Source organism: Rutidosis leptorrhynchoides, chromosome 4 (genome assembly GCF_046630445.1).
Source record: "Rutidosis leptorrhynchoides isolate AG116_Rl617_1_P2 chromosome 4, CSIRO_AGI_Rlap_v1, whole genome shotgun sequence".
NCBI classification, from domain to species: Eukaryota; Viridiplantae; Streptophyta; class Magnoliopsida; order Asterales; family Asteraceae; genus Rutidosis; species Rutidosis leptorrhynchoides.
Window position 1 is genome coordinate 391,271,182 of NC_092336.1, and position 27,609 is coordinate 391,298,790.

General features: G+C 31.6%; 1 protein-coding gene across 1 annotated transcript; it reads right to left on the reverse strand.

Moving 5' to 3' along the window:
- Positions 1–15,890: 15,890 nt before the first annotated feature.
- On the reverse strand, positions 15,891–19,589 carry LOC139844050 (vacuolar protein-sorting-associated protein 37 homolog 1). Its single transcript, XM_071834260.1, has 7 exons — positions 19,379–19,589; positions 18,726–18,935; positions 18,121–18,208; positions 17,957–17,996; positions 17,350–17,396; positions 17,006–17,126; positions 15,891–16,336 (listed from the first exon to the last, which is right to left on the reverse strand). Exons 1-7 carry the CDS (start codon positions 19,390–19,392, stop codon positions 16,173–16,175), a joined length of 684 nt encoding a protein of 227 aa, XP_071690361.1. The 5' UTR covers positions 19,393–19,589; the 3' UTR covers positions 15,891–16,172.
- Between the last annotated feature and the right edge of the window lie 8,020 nt (positions 19,590–27,609).

A 27,609-nucleotide genomic window follows, 5' to 3' on the forward strand; every position in this document is an offset into this window, starting at 1 on the left:
AAAATCATTTCATATCGAAAAATTCTTTATTCAATCGTACGAAATAGAATTCGTCATTAGTTCAAGTCCCTCGGATTCCGAAATGGAATCCCACTCAAGTTCCGAAAGCAGTGTGACCGGAATGGATCAGCCAATTAGTCATCATCTATTCTGGATGAATTGAGGATGGGTTCGTAGCCTCCTTAATCATTGGAGATAAGAAGAAGGTGATCCCTTCCATCCACCACATTGCCCTCTTGGCGAAGAACCTGAAGCACTTACCGGCGAACCTATCCGAAACACCATTTTCTCTCTTATTTCTAGAGTATCTCGTCACGATTACATATTACACCAAATTCTAGATTTTATTTATCCGCTCATCCGAACCGACAATCACCCCGGTGTAATAGAAGAAGTGAACGAGCTTCGCGCTCGGGTAGTGGCTTTGGAGAATATGGTGCAAAGGTTACAAGCACCAGCAGCATAAACGGTACCACAATCAGCAACACCAACAGTACCATCACCACCACCAATAACAACATCCACATCCCACACCGCAACATCACAATCTGTATCTCAAACATCAACGTCATACCCCCTGTAAATATCCAGGAATATCAACAACAACAAACGATGAAGTATTAATTCACAAACTTCATTGAAGAGATATCTCTGCGGCAGTTATGTAATCTCCAAAATCTTTGAGATTATTTAATTCTGACCGTAAATTGGATGAGTGAACGGAGATGGTAGAGTAGAAACTTTGATCGAAAATGGTGTACGATTTACAAGCTAGATTTGTTTTACCAACAGCAACAACAGGACCGTAGCATCATCAACACAGTCAGTGCCGTCAGTATCGTCAGAATCAACAGCACCTGTAACATCACAAACTCTGTCAGTTCAAGAATCATTGTGGACATCATTACGAATCAACAACAAATATATTGTAACAACGAGTTATGAAATATTAACTCATTTCTAATTGAAAGATTTATATGTATATTTTATATGTATAAATTTTTAAACCATAATAAATCTTCCCGTACTAAGCTTTTATGTGTGAATCTTAACTACTCAGTTAATTCATATTACAAATATGCAATGATGTACGTCCTTCGTTCGCAACTTAACCATCGTTAATTACAATCTCTGTCTCAATTCAATAAAAATCCAATTCATAATAAATCAAGTGTATTATTCGAATATATGTTTGATTTTACACTTTCATCATCGATGTACTCGAAACTTTTCAAATAACATCATTCGTACCTTGCGAAGTTCACAGGAATTTCACGAAAACCAACAAATAACAAAGTAATGATTCATAATTTCAATATTATTGAAGAAATACTTATGCAATTTATAAAGTTTTAGGGATTACTCAATTCTAGTTCCAACCATAAAACAAATGAGTTTAATTTAATATTAACTCATTAAATCTATATTACATCTAAAGAAAATATACACATATATTTTCATAAAGACAGTAATAAACTTCTTTTGTACAAAATATTAATTGTGAAAAATTTTTAACGGGTAGGTAATACCCGAGAGATATATAAATTCACAATTAATATATTACATTTTTTGAAACTGATTCAGCAATCATCAACTATACTCCCTACTTTCACAACAATATCCATTCTTTCATATAAATCAAAACAATCATACTCATTCAAATTCAATTACATATTCTGATTTTGAAATCGCATAATTCAATTCGAAATATAACCAGTATCATCACTCTTAGATTCCTATATCTTTCAAAGCTATACTTTGACTTCAAAACTGTGTTAGAACATCATATGTATTAACGATTACAATATGTGCTCAAACCCTTCGAAATTCCTGAAGACACTTCAACTAAGGAACAATCGAGATGATGATCCAACCACATGTTACCCACGGTTATACACCTGAAAAACTCTCAAAACCCAAGTCATAGTTCGACACGTATCCGTGTTAGACCCTTTGGCATTTACTAGCTAAAATAACTTTTCAATTCCGTTTCAAAATAGACAGTTTTGTCACATCTCCAGCAAATCAACTTCGACTTCTCAATCAAAACAGTCTTATTATAACCTCAATAGATACGTTGCCCTTTCGCCAACGTTACCGGGGAATCGTTTATATTCACCACATTAGCAATAAACTTACCAACAACTTCACTGATCTTTGACTTTCAAAAAAAAAATCATTATAATTATCGAAACCCTATCATATACTCATTCGTACCTTATAACAAGAATTGTCATACCAATTATTGAGAATCAGCAATCAGTATTTTGAAACCACGCAGCATGTCTACATCAACAATTACATATACACACAACGTCTACCTCCAAGACTTACATTCTTTGAATGAGAAATTTATGAAAAACACCCTAAACTGCGAACCAGTTCTCAAAATTTTGAAAAATGCTGATGAAGCAGCAAAAACTGTAAACGACCTTAACAGTAAAAAGTTGGATGATAAAGGATAGTATATTGGCAAAGCTCAGAAAAAGAGAAGCTTTGGAACTGGAAAACAGATTGAGCAAAGTATGAAGGAGGCTGTGGACAAATCACAAAGGCTGAACCTGCCTTCAAAGAATCCAAATGATTCAGTACTTGCTGAAGTCATTAACGAATACCTTGCTCCTGACTCTAAATCCCTGTGGATAATATCCTTCATCATCCTCTGATATTAGACATTCTAAGATATCATCGTATCTTTCATTATAAATATCATCCATACTTCTGAAGATATTTTTATAATTATTCTTATCTGAAATCATTTACCTCTTCGCGCTATCTGTATTATATCATAAAAGAAACTATTTTAGTTTCTAAATTCTGAAACATTCGAGTTTAAAATAGGAATATTCTTGAAGAAGTGTTGGGAGCTGAAGCATGAGTTAGTATAATATAATGACACTTGATCAACGTGATTATATTACAGTAATTCATGCTGAGTTTCTAAATGGAACATGATGATTCACAGATCATAACGTCATCATGTGCTATGTTACACGACTCTTGTATTCTCTTTGATCTCTAAATATCAAGAAAATATTTCTTGATGATTCGGCCTTTTCTGAGGTATTCTGGTAATTTGACAAGTCAAGATCGTGTCATTACAATTTCCTTCCTAGAACATTAACAATGTTCATTCTGAAATTTATATCTGCGAATTCTGGACCATTACAAGCGGTGCTTAATCGCAAGAAGAAGAAACGAAAGGACAAAGCTCCGAACTAGAAATGGGAGTATAAATCATAGCAAATAGAAGAGAGCATTAACTGTGGATGACAATGATTATAGAAGAAGCAAGGACTTTGAAATATAAGGGAAGATATAAAACCCAACAACAACGCAGAAATCACAAACCGTATATATCAATGCATATAGCAATATAAAGACACGGGAGAACTAAAAACACTATAAAACCAAAAGTATAGTAGAAGTAAATAGATTCTTCCGGAGGCATATGAAAAAGAAGAGCGACAGATATGAAAGTGAGGAGTATATCAAGAATCAGCACTGGATGAAGCATATTGACAAATACTTTAAAATATGAGTTGAGAAGGTGTGAGTTGTAAGAAAACAAATGAGGTGGATTTATAGTGAAATATCCGACAGAGAAATCAAAATAGATTATCGCATTAATTCGAAGAGGATCATAATTTCCTTAATCGCCGAATAATCAAATCCAATATAGATTACAAAGATTTTCTTTTCGGAGATCAATCGTGATGACGTTAAAAGATACAACGAATCACTATTATCTTATTTCATTCATTTACGATAACTTCACTCACACGCTTCGAGTTATCGAATTATTTTATCCATTCTTCTTGAACATGATAAAACTCTATAATCGTTATAATAACATTCTCATTGTTAGTCATGACGACCTCTATCAAATTTCGGGGACGAAATTTTTTTAACGGGTAGGTACTGTGACGACCCGGAAATTTCCGACCAAATTTAAACTTTAATCTTTATATTATACCGACACGATAAGCAAAGTTTGTTAAGTTAAACCTCAAGAATTTTAAACTGAGTTCATACATTCATTATAACCTCGACCAAATTCTGACGATTCACGAACCGTTATATATAAATAGATATGTTATGTATATATATATTATAACTTGAGAATATTAATAAAGTATTAAACGTATAATACTTTACACGAACGTATTTGTTTCAATATGATTTTCCACGAAATTAAAAAAATATATATATTAAATGATTGAATTATCAGAAACATTGAATTATGATTACAAGTCTCTGTTGAGAGGTCCACTATGATTTGAGAAAATCTATTCCTCTTAACGATATTCAGAATAATTTGTAAAGCTATTTATAAATAAAAACAAAAAGTGTCATTTACGAAAGTTAGACAAAAGTTAGTGGAGAATTGGTTTCCATAATATTCTATTAATCTATTTTCAAACGTACAAAGACGTTTTCAGTTTAAAAAGAACTTTATTATTAAAACGTATATAACTTTTATAAATATCTAGAATCACTTTTGACAACTCATTACTTAACCAGTATAATAAATATAACGATATTTATATTTTATTTCATTAAATATATATAACGATTTAAATTAATATTATATATATTTATACGCGTATTATACATACATAGTTTTTATACTTTTACTATACTTTAACTATACCTTTACTTTACTTTTACTTTTACTTTACTTTAACTTTAATAATTCACTTTAATAATTCATACTTTAATAATTCACTTTAATAATTCATACTTTAATAATTCACTTTAATAATTCATACTTTAATAATTCACTTTAATAATTCATACTTTAATAATTCACTTTAATAATTCATACTTTAATAATTCACTTTAATAATTCATACTTTAATAATTCACTTTAATAATTCATACTTTAATAATTCACTTTAATAATTCAAAAATCTATTATAAATAGAATTCAATAGGTTTCATTATTTCATAGAAACTTGAAAATATATTTCTCTAAACTCTATCAATCGATTTATGTATATATATATATATATATATATATATATATATATATATATATATATATATATATATATATATATTTATATATATATATATATATTTTCTCTGTATTATTTCAAGATATTATTAGTATACATAAAATATTACGACGGAGTGCTGTCCGAGTGATTTCAAAATAGTTTTTTTTGAATGAGTCGAAGCTAAGGAAATTATGGGTTATAGCTATGGAGTTGATGGGTATGGTTCATGGGTATGCTCGTGAGGTCAATCTAGTTTTTATCATCTCCGTTGCGTCTACGTACTTTCCTGCAATATTGAATCTCAATATTGATACGTTCGTGAATCCGAGGCCAACCTTGCACTTGTTAAATGACGTTATATGTATTTTTACTATGAAATACAGTATTGTGAGTTTCATTTGCTCCCTTTTATATATATTTTTGGGACTGAGAATACATGCGCTGTTTTTATAAATGTTTTACGAAATAGGCACAAGTACTAAAAATAATTCTACGTGGGTTTAAACCAGAAATATACCCTTAGCTTGGTAACATTAAACTACTTGTCTATGTACGGTAGGCGCGAATCCTAAAGATAGATCTATTGGGCCTGACAAACCCCATCCTGACTATGAGATGCTTTAGTACTTCGAGGTTATTTTAAACACACCTGATCTGGTGTACTTCAGAGGGTAAAACATGAATGTTAAGGCTTGTTACCGGGTGCCTACAACTTATAGAATACTTTTATACACTTGCGAGTGTACATATATTTATAAACGGAAATCTTGTGGTCTATTAATATATTGAAATGATTGTTATGATAAACCTATGAACTCACCAACCTTTTGGTTGACACTTTAAAGCATGTTTATTCTCAGGTATTAAAGAAATCTTCCGCTGTGCATTAGCTCATTTTAAGGATATTACTTGGAGTCATTCATGGCATATTTTGAAAGACGTTGTATTCGAGTTATTGAGTTCATCAAGATTATTATTAAGCCAATTATAGTTGGATGTATTATGAAATGGTGTGCATGCCGTCAACTTTCGTTGTAAAGAAAGTTTGTCTTTAAAAAATGAATGCAATGTTTGTAAAATGTATCATATAGAGGTCAAATACCTCGCGATGTAATCAACTATTGTGAATCGTTTATAATGTATATGAACGGGTCCTTTCATATATATATATATATATATATATATATATATATATATATATATATATATATATATATATATATATATATATATATATATATATATATATGAAATTAGATAAGTATAAATGGTTATATTATTATTATTGTTAATATTATTATTACTAGTAAAATTAATATTAATATAACTAATAATATTATAAGTACCATTAATAATAAAGATATTTTTATTATCATTATTAAAGTCAATGTTAGACATAATAATAATATCAAGAGATAATACATAAATATGAAAGTTGATTGATATATTATTATTATTATTATTAGTATTATTGTTATTATTATTAATATTAATATAATTTGTATCATTATTATAATTATCATTAATAATAATATTATTATGAATTTTATTAAAATTATCATTATTGTGACATATTATTATTACTCTTATTATTATTATTAATATTAATTATTAATATTATTATTATTAGTATTTATATTATTATTAATATAATCATCATAATTATTAATTATTATTTTTATTTTTATATAAAATCATGTATCCTGCTTTAGAATCTTAATCCGCTTTACGTAATAATCAACTGTAATCCAGTTTTGTTTTTGGTCTCAAATTTGTTACATATCCCTATCAAATGGTACGAGCTTTTTCTTTTCACAGAATTCTTTATATATTTTTTTACAGTTTCATGTTCCTGATTAGGAATTCTGTCGACCCTTGTTTTGCAATTCTATAAATAAATTGGTTAATTCATGTTGTTAAAAAAAACTCATTCAATTATTCAATCAGTATTATCATTTATCAATTTTTTTTTATTAAACTAGAGCGAAAAACAAAGAACACCCCTGTTCGTGTCCATTTTTATTAACAGCTCATTTACGAATCAAATTTCAAAAACTATAAATGCAATTGTGTTTTAAATCTTCTACTCAAGCTTTCTGCAAAGTTTCAAAAGCCAATTCCTTCTATCGAATTCTAATTTCGAAGTCAAACTTTAATTTTCAAAAGTCAAACTTTGTGTTCATCATGAAATTCGTAAACATGTCGAAGTTTTTGGTTCAATTGATGGTTCAGAAAGTTTTTAGAAAGGATTTCCAACATAATTCATGTAGAAAACGAGGTCCAAAACAGTCTAAAAACTTCAATTGATGTTTGAGTTTGTCGAAGTTCTTTGTAAACTGTTCTTCATAAAATACTTTTAAATTCAGTTAATCTCAACCATCTGTACAAGTCGTTTATGTTTCAAATGAGAGTTCTAAATCAATTTTAAATTGTTGTTTGAATTTTTAAATGTTTCTCAGTCGTGTACTATGTTGGAGAAGATAAATTTGAATCAGAAAAGATAATCGGGTTATGTATATTGGGAGTGATATTAAACTAGAAAAACCAAATCAGAAGAATGGTTAGGGTGTCGTGTTGATAAACGGGAGGTCACCGGTTCAAGCCCGGGTCAGAACATTTTTTTTAAAAGGGCTTTATGAGGTTCGTGAATCCGAGGCCAACCCTACACTTGTTCAATGTCGTCATATGTATTTTTACTCTACAGTATTGTGAGTTCATTTGATTTCCTTTTACTCTTTACATTTTTGGGACTGAGAATACATGCGCTGTTTTATAAACTGTTTTGTTAAATGCTTTTGAAATATATTTTGAACTGCGAATACATGAAATACTTTTATAACTGTTTTACGAAATAGACACAAGTAATCGAAACTACATTCTATGGTTGAATTATCGAAATCGAATGTGCCCTTTTTATCATGTCCGATGTTTTCCCGGAATGATGGCGAATTTATCATGTCCGATGTTTTCCCGGAATGATGGCGAATTTATCATGTCCGATATTTCCCGGAATGATGGCGAATTTATCATGTCCGATGTTTTCCCGGAATGATGGCGAATTTATCATGTCCGATGTTTTCCCGGAATGATGGCGAATTTATCATGTCCGAAGTTGTCCCGGAATGATGAGGATATTTTATATGCATCTTGCTAATGTCGGTTATCAGGTGTTCAATCCATATGAATGATTTTTGTCTCTATGCATGGGACGTATGTTTATGAGAAATGGAAATATGAAATCTTGTGGTCTATTAAAAATTATGAAATGATTATTTATGATAAACTAATGAACTCACCAACCTTTTTGGTTGACACTTGAAAGCATGTTTATTCTCAGGTACGAAAGAAATCTTCCGCTGTGCATATGCTCATCTTAGAGATATTACTTGGAGTTATTCACGGCATATTTTAAAATACGTTGCATTCGAGTCATCGAGTTCACCAAGAACATTATCAAGTCATTTATAGTTTATATATATTATGAAATGGTATGCATGCCTGTCAACTTCCGATGAAATGAAAGTTTGTCTTTTAAAAACGAATGCATGCAATGTTTGTAAAAAGTATCATATAGAGGTCAAGTACCTCGCGATGTAACCAAATGTAATGTATTCGTCCAGATGGATTAGGACGGGTCGTTATAGGTGGTATCAGAGCGGTGGTCTTAGCGAACCAGGTCTTGCATTAGTGTGTCTAACTAATAGTTGTTTAGATGCATTAGTGAGTCTGGACTTCGACCGTGTCTGCATGTCAAAAGTTTTGCTTATCATTTCTTGTCAAAAATTACCTGCTTATCATTCTTAGTCTAGACATGTTTTACTGCATTGACTGCATGAATAGTGTATAGACAAAAATTCATATCTTAGCGTATCTATTACTGTAGACTTTGCCTGACAGCTTCCGTAGATTCCTCCGTAACTTATGGGATTTTAGTATTATATATGCATATGTAAATTATGTATTACAGGGTACTAATCTACATCCTATAATATATTTCTTATCGAAAATCCTTCATCTGATCGTACGAGATGAATCCCTCAACCAGTTCGAGTCCCTCAGAATCCGATAGCTATTCCGATATGAATTTCCACTCGAACTCCGAAAGAAGTGTAAACGAAATGGATCAACCAACTAGTCATCTTCAATTCATCTGATGGGTTTGTAGCCTACTTAATCATTGGAGACAAGAAGAAGCGATCCCTTTCATCCACCATATTGTCCTCTGGGCGAAGAAGCTGAAGCATTCACCAGCGAACCAACCCGAAACACCATTTTTACTCTCATTTCCAGAGTATCTCGTCATGATTATATACTATCTACAATTCTAGATCTTATTCACCCGCTCGTTCGAACCACCGATCATCCCGGAGTAATAGAAGAAGTCAACGAGCTTCGCGCTCGGGTACTGGCTCTGGAGAATATGGTGCAAAGGTTACAAGCACCAGCAGCAGCACCGACAGCAACAGTACCACCATCAGCAACACCAACAGTACCATCATCACCACCAACAACAACAACCCAAGTTTCAACATCACATGCCTCAACATCTCATTCTGTACCTCGAGTATAATCATCGTTCTACACGACGTTCTACATCATTTATCATCGTTCGACATGATGATTATGTAATCTCTAATATTTTAGAGATTATGTACTCTAGTTCTAACCCTAAATCAGATGAGTTTAATATCATATTAACTCATTAAATCCCTGATTACATCTGAATAAAATATACATGTATATATGTTTTCATAAAGATTGTAATTTAAAATTTCTTCTGAACAAACTGTTAATGGTGAAAATATTTTAACGGGTTGGTAATACCCGAGGAATATTTAGTTTCACATTAATAAGTTACACTGTACATTCTTCGAATCTGATTCAACAGTCAATTACTATCCTACTTATATCCACAGATATACTTATCCGTTCACCACAGAATAACCCTTTTCATTCAATTTCATATTTGGATTTTGACTTATCAGAATTCAACAAGTGGCATAGTGAAGAAAACATTGGACAAAATAAAATTTGTTAGAAACAAACAAATTAACTATGAAAAATGGTGTTAAGAATCCACGCTAACAAAATCCTAGCTAACTGTTCCTAGCTAACTGTTAATTCCTCATTACATTTTAATTATCGCAATTTTAATTCTCGCAATTTTATTTATCGTCATTTAAATTTCTGTTATTTATATTACGCACTTTAAATATCGGGACACGTATACAAAGTTTTGACATATCATATCGACGCATCTATATATATTATTTGGAATAACCATAGACGCTCTATATGCTGTAATGATCGAGTTCGCTATACAGGGTTGAGGTTGATTCTACAATAATATATATACTTTGAGTTGTGATCGAGTCTGAGACATGTACACGGGTCACGATACGTATTAATTAATTCGAATATTATATATTAAACTATATATGAATTATTAGACGGTTAACTGTGGACTTTCGACTGTGGACTAATAACATTGGACAATTAAAATGAATTAAAATATTGATTATAACATATGAAACTAAACATTTCTTCAAGTTTGCCACTTGATTTCATCTAAAACCTCATTTATATCTTGACGATTACAATCTGCGTTCAAACTTTTCATAATTCTTAAAGACACCTCAATCGAGAAAATGAACCGACCGTACTTCATCTACGGAAGAAAAGATTGATGCATATAGTCATGCACCTGAAAACACTCGGAACCTGAGTAAACGTTTAACACATATCTGTGCTAGCTCCTTTGGCATTGTTGTTACCGAAAATAACATTGCAATTCTTCTTCAAATTAGCCAATTTTATCACAGCTCCAGCAAGTCAACTTCAACTTTTCTTTCGAAACAACCGTAATATAACCTTAATATATATGCGTGCTCTTTTATTGTTACCGGGAACCTTTTATATTCCACCATATTACCATCAGCGTTTAATCATCTAAAACACAATTCTCTTGAAACCACCTCGGGTTGATAACCAATGATTCGGATATGGTAGCATTAAATGCAGAGGAAACAGCAAAATTGTAGATGGTCTAAATGGCCAAAAGTTTGATAATAAAGAATTGAATGTTGGGAACGCTCGATAGAAAATTTGGTACTGAAAAACGGATTGAGTTAACCATGAAGGAGACCAAGGACAAATACAAGAACCAAACTCTATATTCAAATAATCCAGGTAATTCTGGATCCAATGAAATCTTCAACAAATATCTTGCTCCGAAGTCATGTTAAATCTTGTGGAAAAATCTTTCTTCATCAACCTCCGATCTTAGAAATTCCAAATTATCATCATAAATATCTTCGATATTTCTGAAGATATCTTCATAAATATTATCATCCGATATTAATTATCTCTCCTCGCTATCTATGTTATATCCTAAAAGGAAACTGTTTTAGTTTCTATATTCTGTAAACCTTCGAGTTTAAATTATGAATATTTTTGAAGTAGTGTTGGGAACTGAAGCATGAGTTAGTATAATATAATGACACTTGATCAACGTGATTATATTACAGTAAGTCATGCTGAGTTTCTAATGGGACGTGATAATTCATAGATCATAACGTCATCATGTGCCATATTACATAACTCTTTCATTCTGCTTAACTTCTGAACTATCAAGAAAATATATTCTTGATAGTTCTATTCTCAGTGATTCTGGTAATTAAACCAATCAAGATCGTGTTGTTACAATCTCTCTTAGAACATTAACTATGTTCATTTCGAAATTCATATCTACGAATTCTGGACCATTACTCGCTTTACTAGAGGTCGAGAAGAGAATAAAAAGGCAAAGAGCTCCAAAATATAAGAGAAAATATAAAGCCCAATAACAACACGGAGGTTACAAACCGTGGATATTAATACGAATAGCAAAATAAAGACACGGTAGAATTAAGAATAGTATCACCCCAAGGTAATAGTAGAAGTAAACAGATTTTTCTGGTGGAAGATTGAAAAGAAGGATGACAGAAATGATAATTAGGAAAATATCAAGGATTAGAACGGGATTAAGCATTTTCACAATCTTTTGGATGTATGAACTAAGAAAGAAAGTATAGGAATGGTGAAAATAATGGAACGGAAAAAGTTTAATTTATAATGGGAATATCAGACAGAGTAATCGAGGCAGATCACCGTATTTATTTATAGAGATCTTAATTTCCTTATTCGCTGAAGAATCAAATCTTTTAGATTTCGAAGATTTTTTCCAAATCCCTTGAACTCCGAAAATCAACCATATCTACGTCAAAGGATATGACGAAACATTATTTTCTCATTTCACTCTTTTGTGATAGCTTCACTTATACTCTTCGCGTAATCGAATTGTTTTATCCATATTACTCAATGATGATAAAACTCTAATTTCTAGCTCGTATGTGTCATGAAAACATACTTATTGTCAGCCATGACCATCCCAATCAAATTTCGGGACGAAATTTCTTTAACGGGTAGGTACTGTGACGACCCGGAAATTTCCGACCAAATTTAAACTTTATTCTTATATGATTTCGACACGATAAGCAAAGTCTATAATATTGAGTCACGAAATTTTTGAACTGTTTACATGGTTTCAGATAACCATTGACTATTCCCAACGATTCACGAACAATTGTGTGTAAATAAATATGTAAATATATATACATGTAAATATATATATATACATAAATGTATAAATTCTATACATACGAAATATTAAATATAAATAGTAAATAAATACTAAAGATTCAAATTATAATATTATTGGTAAATATGATAGAATTAATAAATTGTAACATATTAATTATAATTTTAAGTGAAAATGCTATATTAATATTATTATCATTACTTTCATTATTATTAACAATTAATATCAATACTGATATCATTATTATTATTATATATGTATATATATGTATATATATATATATATATATATATATATATATATATATATATATAAAATTAGATAAGTATAAATGGTTATATTATTATTATTGTTAATATTATTATTACTAGTAAAATTAATGTTAATATAACTAATAATATTATTAGTACCATTAATAATAAAGATATTTTTATTATCATTATTAAAGTCAATGTTAGACATAATAATAATATCAAGAGATAATACATAAATATGAAAGTTGATTGATATATTATTATTATTATTACTAGTATTATTGTTATTATTATTAATATTAATATAATTAGTATCATTATTATAATTATCATTAATAATAATATTATTATGAATTTCATTAAAATTATCATTATTGTGACATATTATTATTACTCTTATTATTATTAATAATATTAATTATTAATATTATTATTATTATTAGTATTTATATTATTATTAATATAATCATCATAATTATTAATTATTATTATTATTTTTATATAAAATCATGTATCCTGCTTTAGAATCTTAATCCGCTTTACGTAACAATCAACTGTAATCCAGTTTTGTTTTTGGTCTAAAATTTGTTACATATCCCTATCAAATGGTACGAGCTTTTTCTTTTCACAGAATTCTTTATTTTTTTTTTACAGTTTTATATTCCTGATTAAGAATTCTGTCGACCCTTGTTTTGCAATTCTATAAATAAATTGGTTAATTCATGTTGTTAAAAAAAAAACTCATTCAATTATTCAATCAGTATTATCATTTATCAATTTTTTTTTATTAAACTAGAGCGAAGAACAAAGAACACCCCTGTTCGTGTCCATTTTTATTAACAGCTCATTTACGAATCAAATTTCAAAAACTATAAATGCAATTGTGTTTTAAATCTTCTACTCAAGCTTTCTGCAAAGTTTCAAAAGCCAATTCCTTATATCGAATTCTAATTTCGAAGTCAAACTTTAATTTTCAAAAGTCAAACTTTGTGTTCATCATGAAATTCGTAAACATGTCGAAGTTTTTGGTTCAATTGATGGTTCAGAAAGTTTTTAGAAAGGATTTCCAACATAATTCATGTAGAAAACGAGGTCCAAAACAGTCTAAAAACTTCAATTGATGTTTGAGTTTGTCCAAGTTCTTTGTAATCTGTTCTTCATAAAATACTTTTAAATTCTGTTAATCTCAACCATCTGTACAAGTCGTTTAGGTTTCAAATGAGAGTTCTAAATCAATTTTAAATTGTTGTTTGAATTTTTAAATGTTTCTCAGTCGTGTACTATGTTGGAGAAGATGAATTTGAATCAGAAAAGATAATCGGGTTATGTATATAGGGAGTGATATTAAACCAGAAAAACCGAATCAGAAGAATGGTTAGGGTGTCGTGTTGATAAACGGGAGGTCACAGGTTCAAGCCCGGGTCAGAACATTTTTTTTTAAAAGGGCTTTATGAGGTTCGTGAATCCGAGGCCAACCCTACACTTATTCAATGTCGTCATATGTATTTTTACTACAAAATACAGTATTGTGAGTTCATTTGATTCCCTTTTACTCTTTACATTTTTGGGACTGAGAATACATGCGCTGTTTTATAACTGTTTTGTTAAATGTTTTTGAAATATATTTTGAACTGCGAATACATGAAATACTTTTATAACTGTTTTACGAAATAGACACAAGTAATCGAAACTACATTCTATGGTTGAATTATCGAAATCGAATGTGCCCTTTTTATCATGTCCGATGTTTTCCTGGAATGATGGCGAATTTATCATGTCCGATGTTTTCCCGGGATGATGGCGAATTTATCATGTCCGCGAATTTATCATGTCCGATGTTTTCCCGGAATGATGGCGAATTTATCATGTCCGATGTTTTCCCGGAATGATGGCAAATTTATCATGTCCGAAGTTGTCCCAGAATGATAAGGATATTTTATATGCATCTTGTTAATGTCGGTTACCAGGTGTTCAATCCATATGAATGATTTTTGTCTCTATGCATGGGACGTATGTTTATGAGAAATGGAAATATGAAATCTTGTGGTCTATTAAAAATTATGAAATGATTATTTATGATAAACTAATGAACTCACCAACCTTTTTGGTTGACACTTGAAAGCATGTTTATTCTCATGTACGAAAGAAATCTTCCGCTGTGCATATGCTCATCTTAGAGATATTACTTGGAGTCATTCATGGCATATTTTAAAAGACGTTGCATTCGAGTCATCGAGTTCACCAAGAATATTATCAAGTCATTTATAGTTTAGATATATTATGAAATGGTATGCATGCATGCATGTCAACTTCCGATGAAATGAAAGTTTGTCTTTTAAAAACGAATGCAATGTTTGTAAAAAGTATCATATAGAGGTCAAGTACCTCGCGATGTAACCAAATGTAATGTATTCGTCCAGATGGATTAGGACGGGTCGTTATACACAGTTACTAGTCTAGAGTGTCTAAGGGGTACTTAAAATCCAAGTGTAAAAAGTTCACCCAGATAACCCTCTAAAATCCTCTTCAAGTTTTGAACTTACATAAATATGCCTAGTAAATGTATCATCTAACCATCACCTTATAAGTAGATCGATCTAGTTTAATCTCCGAATAAGATGATCTAAAAACCTCATTCAAAACATAACCCGGCAGATTGATAACTATATACTTCAATCCCGTTTATTTAACCATAACCACAGGATTAATGAAGATGACACGAAATTACAACAACAATAATACCCAATCTCACGAATAATGACGAATAGTGACTTATAGTAGTTTGTTTAAAAGACAAACTATTATATAAGTAGTAATGCAAATGCAATATTGTACAAGCATAAATGCTCCAAGGGCATACGGTACACACTAATCCAGTATAACATGATCACAAGCTAGTGTTACACAGTCAAAATTAGCTTCGATTAGTCAAAGTAAAATTTCCACCTGTTAACAGAAATATTCTTGATTTTTTCAAATTAAACACATCATTTTTTCTTACAGATATTGAACCTGAAATGAACTTCTACCCAGCAATAACCATTACAGATAACACAAGATTCATCGGAGTTTATCTAAAGACGCTCAAAAGGTTTTCATAAGTACATATGCTGAATCATTAATTATATATTATAGATATATTCATTTGAAGCGAAAGAGGTAACACAATGTCACAAGAATTTTAGTACTTTTCATAGTTCAAAAAGTGCACTTACATGTTCGCATGTGCGATACAAAGCCATTCACAAGCTTGCTTACAGTTCGATTACGAATTGATTAAACGCCCAAGGAAGTCTTGGCTGCGATGTGTGTAAGAGCACGTTTATGGTAAACAACACGCAGCTTTTTGTACTTCTGAACGAATGTTGCAAGATCAATCTCCTTTTCAAGAAGCTGCTCGTGGAGCCTTTCAGATTCCTCGTCTGTTTTACTCATTGACTCTGAAGCAAACAAAATATACGGGAAAAAATTTAAGAAGTGGTCAAGTTGATGCATTTTAAAGATAAGATGAGTCCGGTAATCTTATAAATATGTTAACGTGAAAAGGAGATGTCAAGGGAAAAATTCATTCAATGTGTTAAAAGCCTAAGCACAACTAAACCTGGCTCATTCCCAGATATAACCTACTACAGCCTACCCTGACCCGCCTATTTTGCCACATATGATACGTTTAGAAATATATACCATAACACAAAATCGCTATTGTGGTCAAAAGCAATGATATGTAATCAACCAACGAACATTAGCTCACACTGAACTAAAAAAAATTTAGAATGTGTATTCACTCACCGAGCAAATGTAAAAGTGAGATTCAAATTTTGTCAATAACTCTAGGGCATCCTATTAGTTCCCAAAAGCCAGATTTGCATGCTTTTGCTATTTAAGAATTTAAAAGAACGGTAGTATAACACATACTATTCGCTTAACCAGGCTTACATACATAGTTAAAATTTACCCTCGATAGCCTGGAATCAAGGTTTCAGGCGTAAGTGTAACTCGTATATGTGTCATGAGTCAGTCCGTAAGATTCGAGTCATTTACACCTAAACGCATCTGACTCAGACCATATGTTTCAATGCAGCCCATCGACTACAGAGAGTATTATTTACCTTGTAACTTATGTAGCAAGGAAGATGGTGAGTAACTTTTAAGAAGTTCAGCTTTTTTCTTGGTGAGATCATTTAGCTTTTCTTGAGCAGATGCTAACTCACTTGTTCGTATGATCATGCACTGTTCCACAAAGAAAACAGGAAAAACGATTTACCCTTTTAAAATTTATGTTATACTTGTATGATAAATGATAAATTATACAGCAATCACGAACGTTATCATCAAAGTTCCACATTATAGTACATGATTTTTATATCTCGTAAATTTCTACACGAAGGAACTGTGATGAGTTTGATGGTATAATTGGTGGTTGTTATACGTTTGTGCTACCAAGAAACCTCACCTGGTTCCTCAATTCTGTTATCTGGGGTTCTTTTTCCAAGTTTTCTCCTGCATATAAAACACCATCAAACAAACAGATACTAAAGAAACCAAATAATCAAACACAATTAGTTCAACATTTTGCAAGACATTCAAACAATATAATAAAATGTTTATTTATGCAGATGGCAAAATGGTAGCAGATCCGATTAGTTAACGGTTTACAGGTTAAGGACTTAGGGTTAAAACTAGTCATGTTTAGTATATTTAAATTGAACCAGGCCGAGTTGACCATAACGACTACTATGTGCAATTTGAAAAAGCTAGTAGATAATTGTGTTAATTATGATGATTACAAAAACAAAAAGAATTACCAACATTTAGGAAGTTGTGTGACCTAAAAATAGAATTTGGGCTACTATCTACACTTTTGACCCGTTCTCATTTAAGAGTCTCCTTGATCGTTCAAGATAAAAGAAAATCTAATCGACCCATTCTTGAGCAAATGGGTTGAAAGTGAAAACTCTCAAGATCACAACTAACTTTGCACTACCTCTCTTAGGTGAAACAAAGGAATGGGTACAGGTACAAACGTTAATCAAAGTCAAGACTTCGAGTGACAAACTTACTAGCAAGCTGCAGAGTTTCGTTTCGGAGCTCATCTCTTACCTGATTTGCAATTTAAAACAAAAACAAATAAGTGAGGATAAAAAACATTCACGGGTAAAAGATAAAATTGAAATGTCAATGATTGTAACAAACTATATCTGAACAACAGAACTTCGAGGCTTACATTATTCTGAGTTCTCACAGGATCAATTGAAAGCAAGAATCGTTGATATGCCTCTGGATCGGATAAAAGCTTTCGTAACTCATCAACACTACATTAATCAGATAAAGCATAAAAGTGAAAACATGATATGGCCAACGACAAACACATCAGAAATAAATTTAACAGTTGAGTTCAACAGACTGTTAAGACTGATAATAAACGAACAACAATTGCAAAACCAGATATCAAATGCTAATTGATAAATAAATGAAATATAAACCAAAATGACGAAATCTGTAGACAAGTAAGTCCATTCAACGTCAAAACTTCATTAGAGCCTACATTCATAAGCACGTCAATACTGCCCACCTTTCTTTGGTGTTACAAGGCAAAATCAAAATAATGGAGTACATAAGACCATAACAGTTTCTAATGAAAAGGCCTTTGTAAGATGGTTTTCATATGCATTATCCACTCTGTTTATTCCATAAAGACAGCTAATAATGATAAACATCCCTTTAACTGTTGGATTAATGTTCAAAACTAAAAAGCTAGAAAGGAGGAAAAAAAAAAAAAAAAAAAAGGAAGCAAATTAAAAATTATAACCTATTTACAAGAAAAGCTACCTTTTGTCCTTCAAATATACAATTATGCCAGCAGCCTCCGCAGGAGAAACATGAGGTCGATCCCCAACCCTTTGTGTGAAAGTATTAGAGTTGGCGCTATTAGGAGTCACAGGGCGAGACGAACTTGGTGTGCTAACAACAGATGGAGAATACCATGGGTTTGTTCCAACTTCCTGTGGCCTCGAATCAGCCTGTTGTTCTTGTGAACCCCTGAAAAATAGCAGCCGCCGTTCTATTAATTTCTCAGCGACCAAAGTCACCACTAAGCTTACAAATAATAATCTTTTAAACAACCTTTAACGTTTTCATTTTTCATGTAGCCAAACGGCATACAGATGCTTCAAAATTCAAATCAATATACACTTGCACTAAATTTACATTACCAACAAGCTTACAACTATATTATAAAAATCAATAAGTCAGTTGCAATTTTAACAATAAACATACTAAATCAAGTAACTCAATCAATTGGGTTTAAGATTTCATATTGAATTAAATTATCAATCATGAATACTAATTAACCCTATAAACTATGTGAGCTTCAACACCATGATTCAGATCATGATACAGTATTATAAAGCCTAAAACCTATCATTAGGTCTAAAACAGAAAACACTGTACAAGATGAATTAATAGAAATAAAATATGATTACCAAAATTTGAACATATCTATCAGATTGCGTTGCCTTCTAATTTGATTTAACGTTGAAACAATTGAAAATTGTAACGCGAATGTTTAACACTCCGACACGAAACGATGAAGAAATGGAGATTATGTGCTTATAAACGATCGCCGGAAAAGTATTAAGTATCGGAGATAGAATTTAGGGTTACCGGAAAAGGTGTGCTCCGAGACGGTGTAACGATTGGGGATTTATACGATGGAAAGCAATGTCCAGAGACCTTTTGCTGTTATACTTTTGAATTGTTGATAAGAGACCCTTGTACTTCCACATCTTTTCTAGTTTTAGCCCTTAATGTTTTATATTTGTTTCATCTAAATTTTGAATCAGAATGGGCTAATATTTTTTTCTTTGTTTTGTGTATAACTAGTCCGGACCGGCCCTCGCGTTGCGGCGGGGCGTTCGGCCTGCGTATTCATATTTAACATAGCGTTGTGTATTTACAGAGAGGAACACGGCCCATGTGTTAAGCACCGTTTTGGATGTCGTTGCGTTAATCGTTTTTTAAAAAGTATCCGTTTCGAACGTAGTTAGCTTTGTTTTGTTCAATAAATTTTTTCAACTGTAACGGTGCTGTCGGAAAAATTTAACTCACGGTGAACAGAAAGATACGGGTTGTCTTTGTATTTAGCGTTTTTTAAAAAGTGTCCGTTTCGCTTATAGTTAGTCCCGTTGGGTTCGTAATATTTTTCGAGTTGAACGGTGGTCTCGGAAAAATTTAACTCGCACCGAGAGAGAAGATAGGACCTGTTATAAATTCGGGTGGAGTTAGTTTCTTTTATTTTAATAAAATTATATATTTACACTTTTTACTCCTGAAAAGGTGTAAACTTCAGGGGCCGATGTGTAAATATAACCGAAGTTGAGGGACCGTTTGTATTGTGAACGAAAAACTCAAAACGGCAATCCGATATAACTGAAACGACGGAAACCACCACCACTTTTAGTATATAAGTATAATATAATATAATATAATATAATATAATATAATATAATATAATTGTTATGTTATGTTATGTTATTGTTATATGAAAATATAATATTGTTATAATTCAGTAGGCTTATAACTACCTTTAGTGGTTTGATTCTTGATGTTATAATTCAGTAGGCTTATAACTACCTTTAGTGGTTTGATTCTTGATTTAGAATACTAATAATGAAGTGTAAGAACAAAGATGATAATGGAGAGAAAGAAAGAAACACTTTGTAAGTGTGAGAAATGGTGCAAGTTTAATGCTTGCATTCATGAGTATTTATAGCCTAAAATCTCAATATAAAAATACATACTTTGTGTACCAAAATTGACTATATGTATACACCAAAATTGACTATCAATATCTATATTATTATTATTATTATAACACTCCCCCTTGGATAGCAATTTTATTTTGTTGAAGATCAACTATAAATTACTGCCTCGTTAAAAACCTTGCTAAAGAAAACCCAGTGGGAAAAAACTTTAGCTAAGGGAAAAAGAGTGCAGCATGGAGTTGACTCCCCCTCAAGTAGACATCGCTTCAGCTGTTACATCTTTTGAACATGTCTCATGCCAATGTTATGAACGTGTGTTCTGAAAATAGCAGTTGGAAGTGCTTTCGTGAAAAGATCAGCAGAGTTTTTGCTAGATTGCACATATCTCATTTCAATCTGGTTGTCCTTAATGAGATTTTGAGTGTATGAGAAGAATCTAGGTGGTATGTGTTTTGTTCGGTCACTTTTGATATACCCTTCTTTCATCTGTGCTATGCAAGCTGCATTATCTTCATAGATAGTTGTTGGACTTTTATCGCGTTCTAGTCCACAAGAATTAGTAATGAGTTGTGTCATTGATCTCAACCAAAAACATTCTCGAGTAGCTTCATGTAATGCAATCACTTCGGCATGATTTGACGATGTAGCAACAAGTGTTTGTTTTTGAGAACGCCATGATATTGCAGTACCTCCATTTAGGAATACATATCCAGTTTGAGATTTAGCTTTATGTGGATCAGATAAATAACCTGCATCTGCATAACCAACCAAATCTTGTTTTGATTCGTTAGAATAAAATAATCCTAAATCAGTAGTTCCTCGAAGGTATCGAAATATGTGTTTGATCCCATTCCAGTGTCTTTTGGTAGGAGCAGAGCTGAACCTTGCCAACAAATTAACTGCAAAAGAAATGTCAGGTCTTGTACAATTTGTAAGATACATAAGAGCTCCAATTGCACTAAGATATGGTACTTCTGGTCCAAGAATGTCTTCTTGATCTTCACATGGACGAAATGGATCAGCTTCAACATTGAGTGATCTAACAACCATAGGAGTACTTAATGGTTTTGCCTTGTCCATATTGAAACGTTTCAAAATCTTTTCAGTATATGTTGTTTGATGTACAAGTAAACCATTAGGCATATGCTCAATTTGTAAACCAAGGCAATACTTGGTTTTTCCGAGATCTTTCATTTCAAATTCTTTCTTTAGAAGTTGAATGGCTTCATGGATCTCTTTATTTGTACCTATGATGTTAAGATCATCAACATAAACAGCTATGATCACATATCCGGATGTTGTTTTCTTAATGAAAACACAAGGGCAAGTAAGATTATTTGTATACCCTTTGCTTATCAAGTAATCACTTAATCGGTTATACCACATACGTCCCGATTGTTTTAACCCATATAAAGATCTTTGTAATTTAATCGAATACATTTCTTTGGGTTTTGCATTTGATGCTTCTGGTACCTTAAATCCTTCAGGTATCTTCATATATATATCACTATCAAGTGATCCATATAGATAAGCAGTCACAACATCCATGAGATGCATTTCTAAATTTTTAGAAACTGCCAGACTGATTAAGTACCTAAAAGTAATTGCATCCATAACAGGAGAATAAGTTTCTTCATAATCAATTCCCGGTCTTTGAGAAAAACCTTGAGCTACAAGTCTAGCTTTATACCTTGTAACTTCATTTTTCTCATTTCTTTTTCGGACAAAAATCCATCTGTATCCTACAGGTTTCACATCTTTAGGAGTGAGAATGATGGATCCGAAAACTTTTCTTTTATTGAGTGATTCTAATTCAGCTCGTATTGCTTCTTTCCATTGAGCCCAATCATGTCTATTTTGACATTCAACCATAGATGTTGGTTCTGGATCATCATCATTATTCATGATGTCATATGCAACATTAAATGAAAATTTCTCATCAAGATTTTTCATTTCATTTCGGTTCCATAATATTTTTGAATATGCATAATTGATTGCAATTTCTGTATTGACATCATCAATCTCCTCTGCAGTAGGAGTACTGATTTGTGGTTCTTCTTGAACACTTTCTTTTACTTCATTATCAGCTGATTTTCTTTTTCGAGGATTTTTATCCTTTGAACCGATTGGTCTTCCACGTTTCTGACGTGGCAAAGATTCATGAGTGACGTTATTGCCAGCTTTTGGAATTTCAATTCGAGCTGGAGTATTTACTGCTGGTATATATGATTTTGTCACAGTTTTTGTATCTGTAAATGCATCAGGCAATTGATTTGCAAGTTCTTGTATATGCATTATCTTTTGAACTTCTGTCTCGCATTCTTTTGTGCGAGGATCAAGATACTTTAATTGAGGTTCACACCATGAAACATCATTTTCTTTATTTTTCATTTCTCCCCCTAATCTAGGGAACAATGTTTCATTAAAATGACAATCAGCAAAACGTGCTGTAAAAACGTCACCTGTCATAGGTTCAATATACCTTAATATTGAAGATGTTTCATATCCAACATATATTCCCAACCTCCTTTGAGGACCCATTTTTGTACGTTGTGGTGTCGCAATTGGAACATACACTGCACAACCAAATGTTCTAAGATGGGAAATATTTGGCTCTTGACCAAAAGCAAGTTGTAGGGGGGAATATTTATGACTTGCACTTGGTCTGATGCGAATCAATGCAGCAGCATGTAAAATTGCATGACCCCATATAGATACAGGGAGTTTTGTTCTCATTATCAATGGTCTAGCGATTAACTGTAAACGTTTAATCAATGACTCGGCTAAACCATTTTGTGTATGCACATGAGCAACAGAATGTTCAACAACAATTCCTATAGACATGCAATAGTCATTAAATGCTTGAGATGTAAATTCACCAGCATTATCAAGTCTCACCCTTTTAATGGTGTAATCAGGAAAATGAGCTCTCAATTTAATAATTTGGGCAAGAAATTTTGCAAATGCCACATTACGGCTTGATAACAGACAAACATGAGACCATCTGCTAGATGCGTCTATTAGAACCATGAAATATCTAAATGGTCCACATGGTGGATGAATTGGTCCACATATATCACCTTGAATTCTTTCAAGAAACATTGGTGATTCTTTCTCAACCTTAAGTGGTGAGGGTCTAGTTATCAATTTTCCAAGAGAGCAAGATGTACATGGAACCATTGTATCATGATGGATTTTTCTATCCTTTAGTGGATGTCCATGAGTACATTCAATAATCCTTTTCATCATTGTTGATCCTGGATGGCCTAATCTGTTATGCCATAAACTGAATACACCAGGATCAATATATTTTTCGTTAACTACCATATGTATTTCTGGTACATTTATATGTGTATAATGTAATCCAGAACTAAGTCTTGGCAGTTTTTCAACCACATGACTCTTGTCAGTGATACTTAAATATTTCTCATTTTCTGTTGTCACTGACTGATAATCATACCCGTTAAGGTATATGTCGGAGAAACTCAATAAATTTCTGCTTGACTTGGGAGAAAATAAGGCATCATTTATTAAAAATTTTGTACCATTTGGTAGTATGAAATTTGCCTTTCCTATCCCTTTTATCAAGTTAGCAGGTCCTGATATTGTATGTATAGTTCCTTCCGTTGGTTTTAGATCAATAAAATATTTCTCGGATTTAAGTATAGTGTGTGTAGTTCCACTGTCTGCTATACAGAGATCTCCACCACTTGATTGATGTTGTATTCCAGCAAAATTCATATTGAACTTCATATATAAGAAATAAATAGTGAGTACATTAATATTACACAATATTTTAAACGCAAATAGATAGTACTGAAACATTTAGCAAACATAATGACAAAGACAGACGATATTAAATCGTTTATTTTTCAAAAGACACACAACTTAAACATTCAAGAAATCTTCATATAAATCAGATGGTTTCTCAGTGACTGTTGGATCAATATTATCCACAAAATTTACTTCCTTTTCTTTACCTTTCAGCGAATCCTGATACATCTTAACAAGATGTTTAGATGTTCGGCAAGTATTAGCCCAGTGGCCCATTCTACCACATCTGTAGCAAGATTCTTCAGAATTTTTAGAAGAATTTTCTTCAACATCTTGTTTAATGGGCTTGTTTTGTGGTTGATATTTATATTTTCGTGGATTACTATTTCTTTGACCACCACGGCCACGACCACGACCACGTCCACGCCCATTACCATTACCATAAGGATGGTTTCTACCATAGTTATGGCTTTTGGCATGATGATGGTGATGGTTATTATAACCACGACCTTGCCCGCGTCCTTGTCCCTGTTTATAATTATTTGCAGTATTTGCTTCAGGGATTGCAAGTGTACCAGTAGGACGGGATTGCTGATTTTTCATTAATAGCTCATCATTTTGCTCTGCAACTAAGAGATATGAATTAAGTTCAGGATATGTTTTGAACTTTAGCATTCTCAAATTTCTTTGCACTGTGATGTTTGCAGCATTCATTGTGGAGAAAGTTTTCTCCATCATGTCTGCATCACTAATTTCATGTCCACAGAATTTAAGTTGTGAACATGTATTATACAGAGCTGAGCTGTATTCATTTACTTTCTTAAAGTCTTGGAACCTTAATGTTCTCCATTGTTCCATTGCAGCTGGAAGTAAAATTTCTCTTTGATTATTGAATCTGCTTTTGAGACCTTCCCATAAAACATGGGGATCTTCTACAGTCACATAATTATTTTGTAAGCATTCATCAATATGTTGATGAATAAAGCAACATGCCGTAGCTTGTTCTTTTTCAGAACAAGTGTTGTTTTCATTTATGGTTTCAAGAATGCCCATTGATTTAAGATGCATTTTTACTTTTATAACCCATGGCATGTAGTTGTTTCCAGTTGATTCTAAAGGAGTAAATTTAAGCTTTTCCAGATTCGACATTTTCTATTATCAAAAATTAAAACAAACATCATGATAAATTAGAGTCAATTTATATTCATAAGTATATAAACATTAAACATAAATTTAATATAACATAAATGATAAGTAGGTGACAGTGTCGACCATGTGTAAGCAATCATAAATAAATGTTATATAACAAAAATATAAATATTAGTAAACATAAATGAAAATTTGGCGACAGTGTCGACCATATATTTTTTCAGGTGGTATAACCGACCTATATCATTCTGGTGGTATAACCGACCATATATCATTTTGGTGGTATAACCGACCATATATCATTTTGGTGGTATAACCGACCATATATCATTTTGGTGGCAGAGCCAACCATATTTAGTATTAAGATTATCGTGCTGATAACGTGTTATAATTCAGTAGGCTTATAACTACCTTTAGTGGTTTGATTCTTGATGTTATAATTCAGTAGGCTTATAACTACCTTTAGTGGTTTGATTCTTGATTTAGAATACTAATAATGAAGTGTAAGAACAAAGATGATAATGGAGAGAAAGAAAGAAACACTTTGTAAGTGTGAGAAATGGTGCAAGTTTAATGCTTGCATTCATGAGTATTTATAGCCTAAAATCTCAATATAAAAATACATACTTTGTGTACCAAAATTGACTATATGTATACACCAAAATTGACTATCCATATCTATATTATTATTATTATTATAACAAATATATAATTGTACTAATAGTGATTGCCAGTGTCAGGTTTGAGTGAGTGTTAGTGTGATACCAAATTAATATTAATAATGAAACTGAAACTTGAAGGCTATAGATTCAGTTATATATTGTTGTTTTAGTTTAAGACTGCTGAACCTAATGCATAATATATATTTGCTTAGAGAACCATTTTTGCTTGTTACACTTTTCGTCTGAAAATATAAAATGTGCGATCGATTTTCTGTAGCAACACGTCAATTAACACACCGTATGTGTGTTGGTTGCCCAAATCCATGGCATGCATAGTGGTGGCACGAAGAAGAATTCAAACGTGTTTGACACGCAGCGCAATTTGATTGGCCTTTCGAATTTTTTACCGTTTAATTAAAAAAGAACATTCAAACAGATATATTCCAACAGTTTGAAATACAAATAAATATAATTAATAATTATAATTTTAATAACTAGCTCATCTATGTATAACACATTCAACATTTTTTACATAACACGTTTTTGGAAGAAAAAAATATTGAATCGATGGACGCAATCATCGGAGCGAATATATGAAAGCCGCTTTCGAAGCACCAAAATTTTTTGCATCAATTAAACATCATCGTGATTTTGCGGGTTAAATAAAATGTTATGATGATGAAGAAGAAGAAATTGATCAAAGAGTTCGGGGATTTAATTCAAGTGTCGGATGATGACGACAACAAGTTTTGATATTTATATTATTTTATTTTTTAATTTTTAGGACTTTTTAATTATTATTATTATTATTATTATTATTATTACTAGCTTAATGCCCACGAATTCGCGAGGCTTTTTTATTGGACTAATCAAGAATAAATTATGATTTACAAATTATTTGATTAATGCATCATCAAATATCAATACAAAAACGTTTTGTATAGTAATGCACACTCCATAAAACTTTTGTACATCGCAACAATTTAATTTTGAAAAATAACTCCATAAAAGAAGTAAAGGATTATTTTAATACTATTAAACCTATATACAGTTGGATACAATATATGATGCATACAACCATATCATGCAAAGTAAACAACTTACATTATTAGTTGTGCCAATTCCACCTGATAAAAGTTCACCTAGACTATATATCATTTATGCAATTTCCTAAAACAGTAAAATATAACTACATAAATAGAAAAAATACTACACATTCATATCCCATTTACTAAACTGAAATCACAAACTGATCAGGTAAACGTGAATAACATCACTTGATAATTTAATTTAGCAAAATTTGAAGTACTTAAACACATAGATTTTGCTAGAATTTTATATACATAAGAATTATCTATGGAGTAT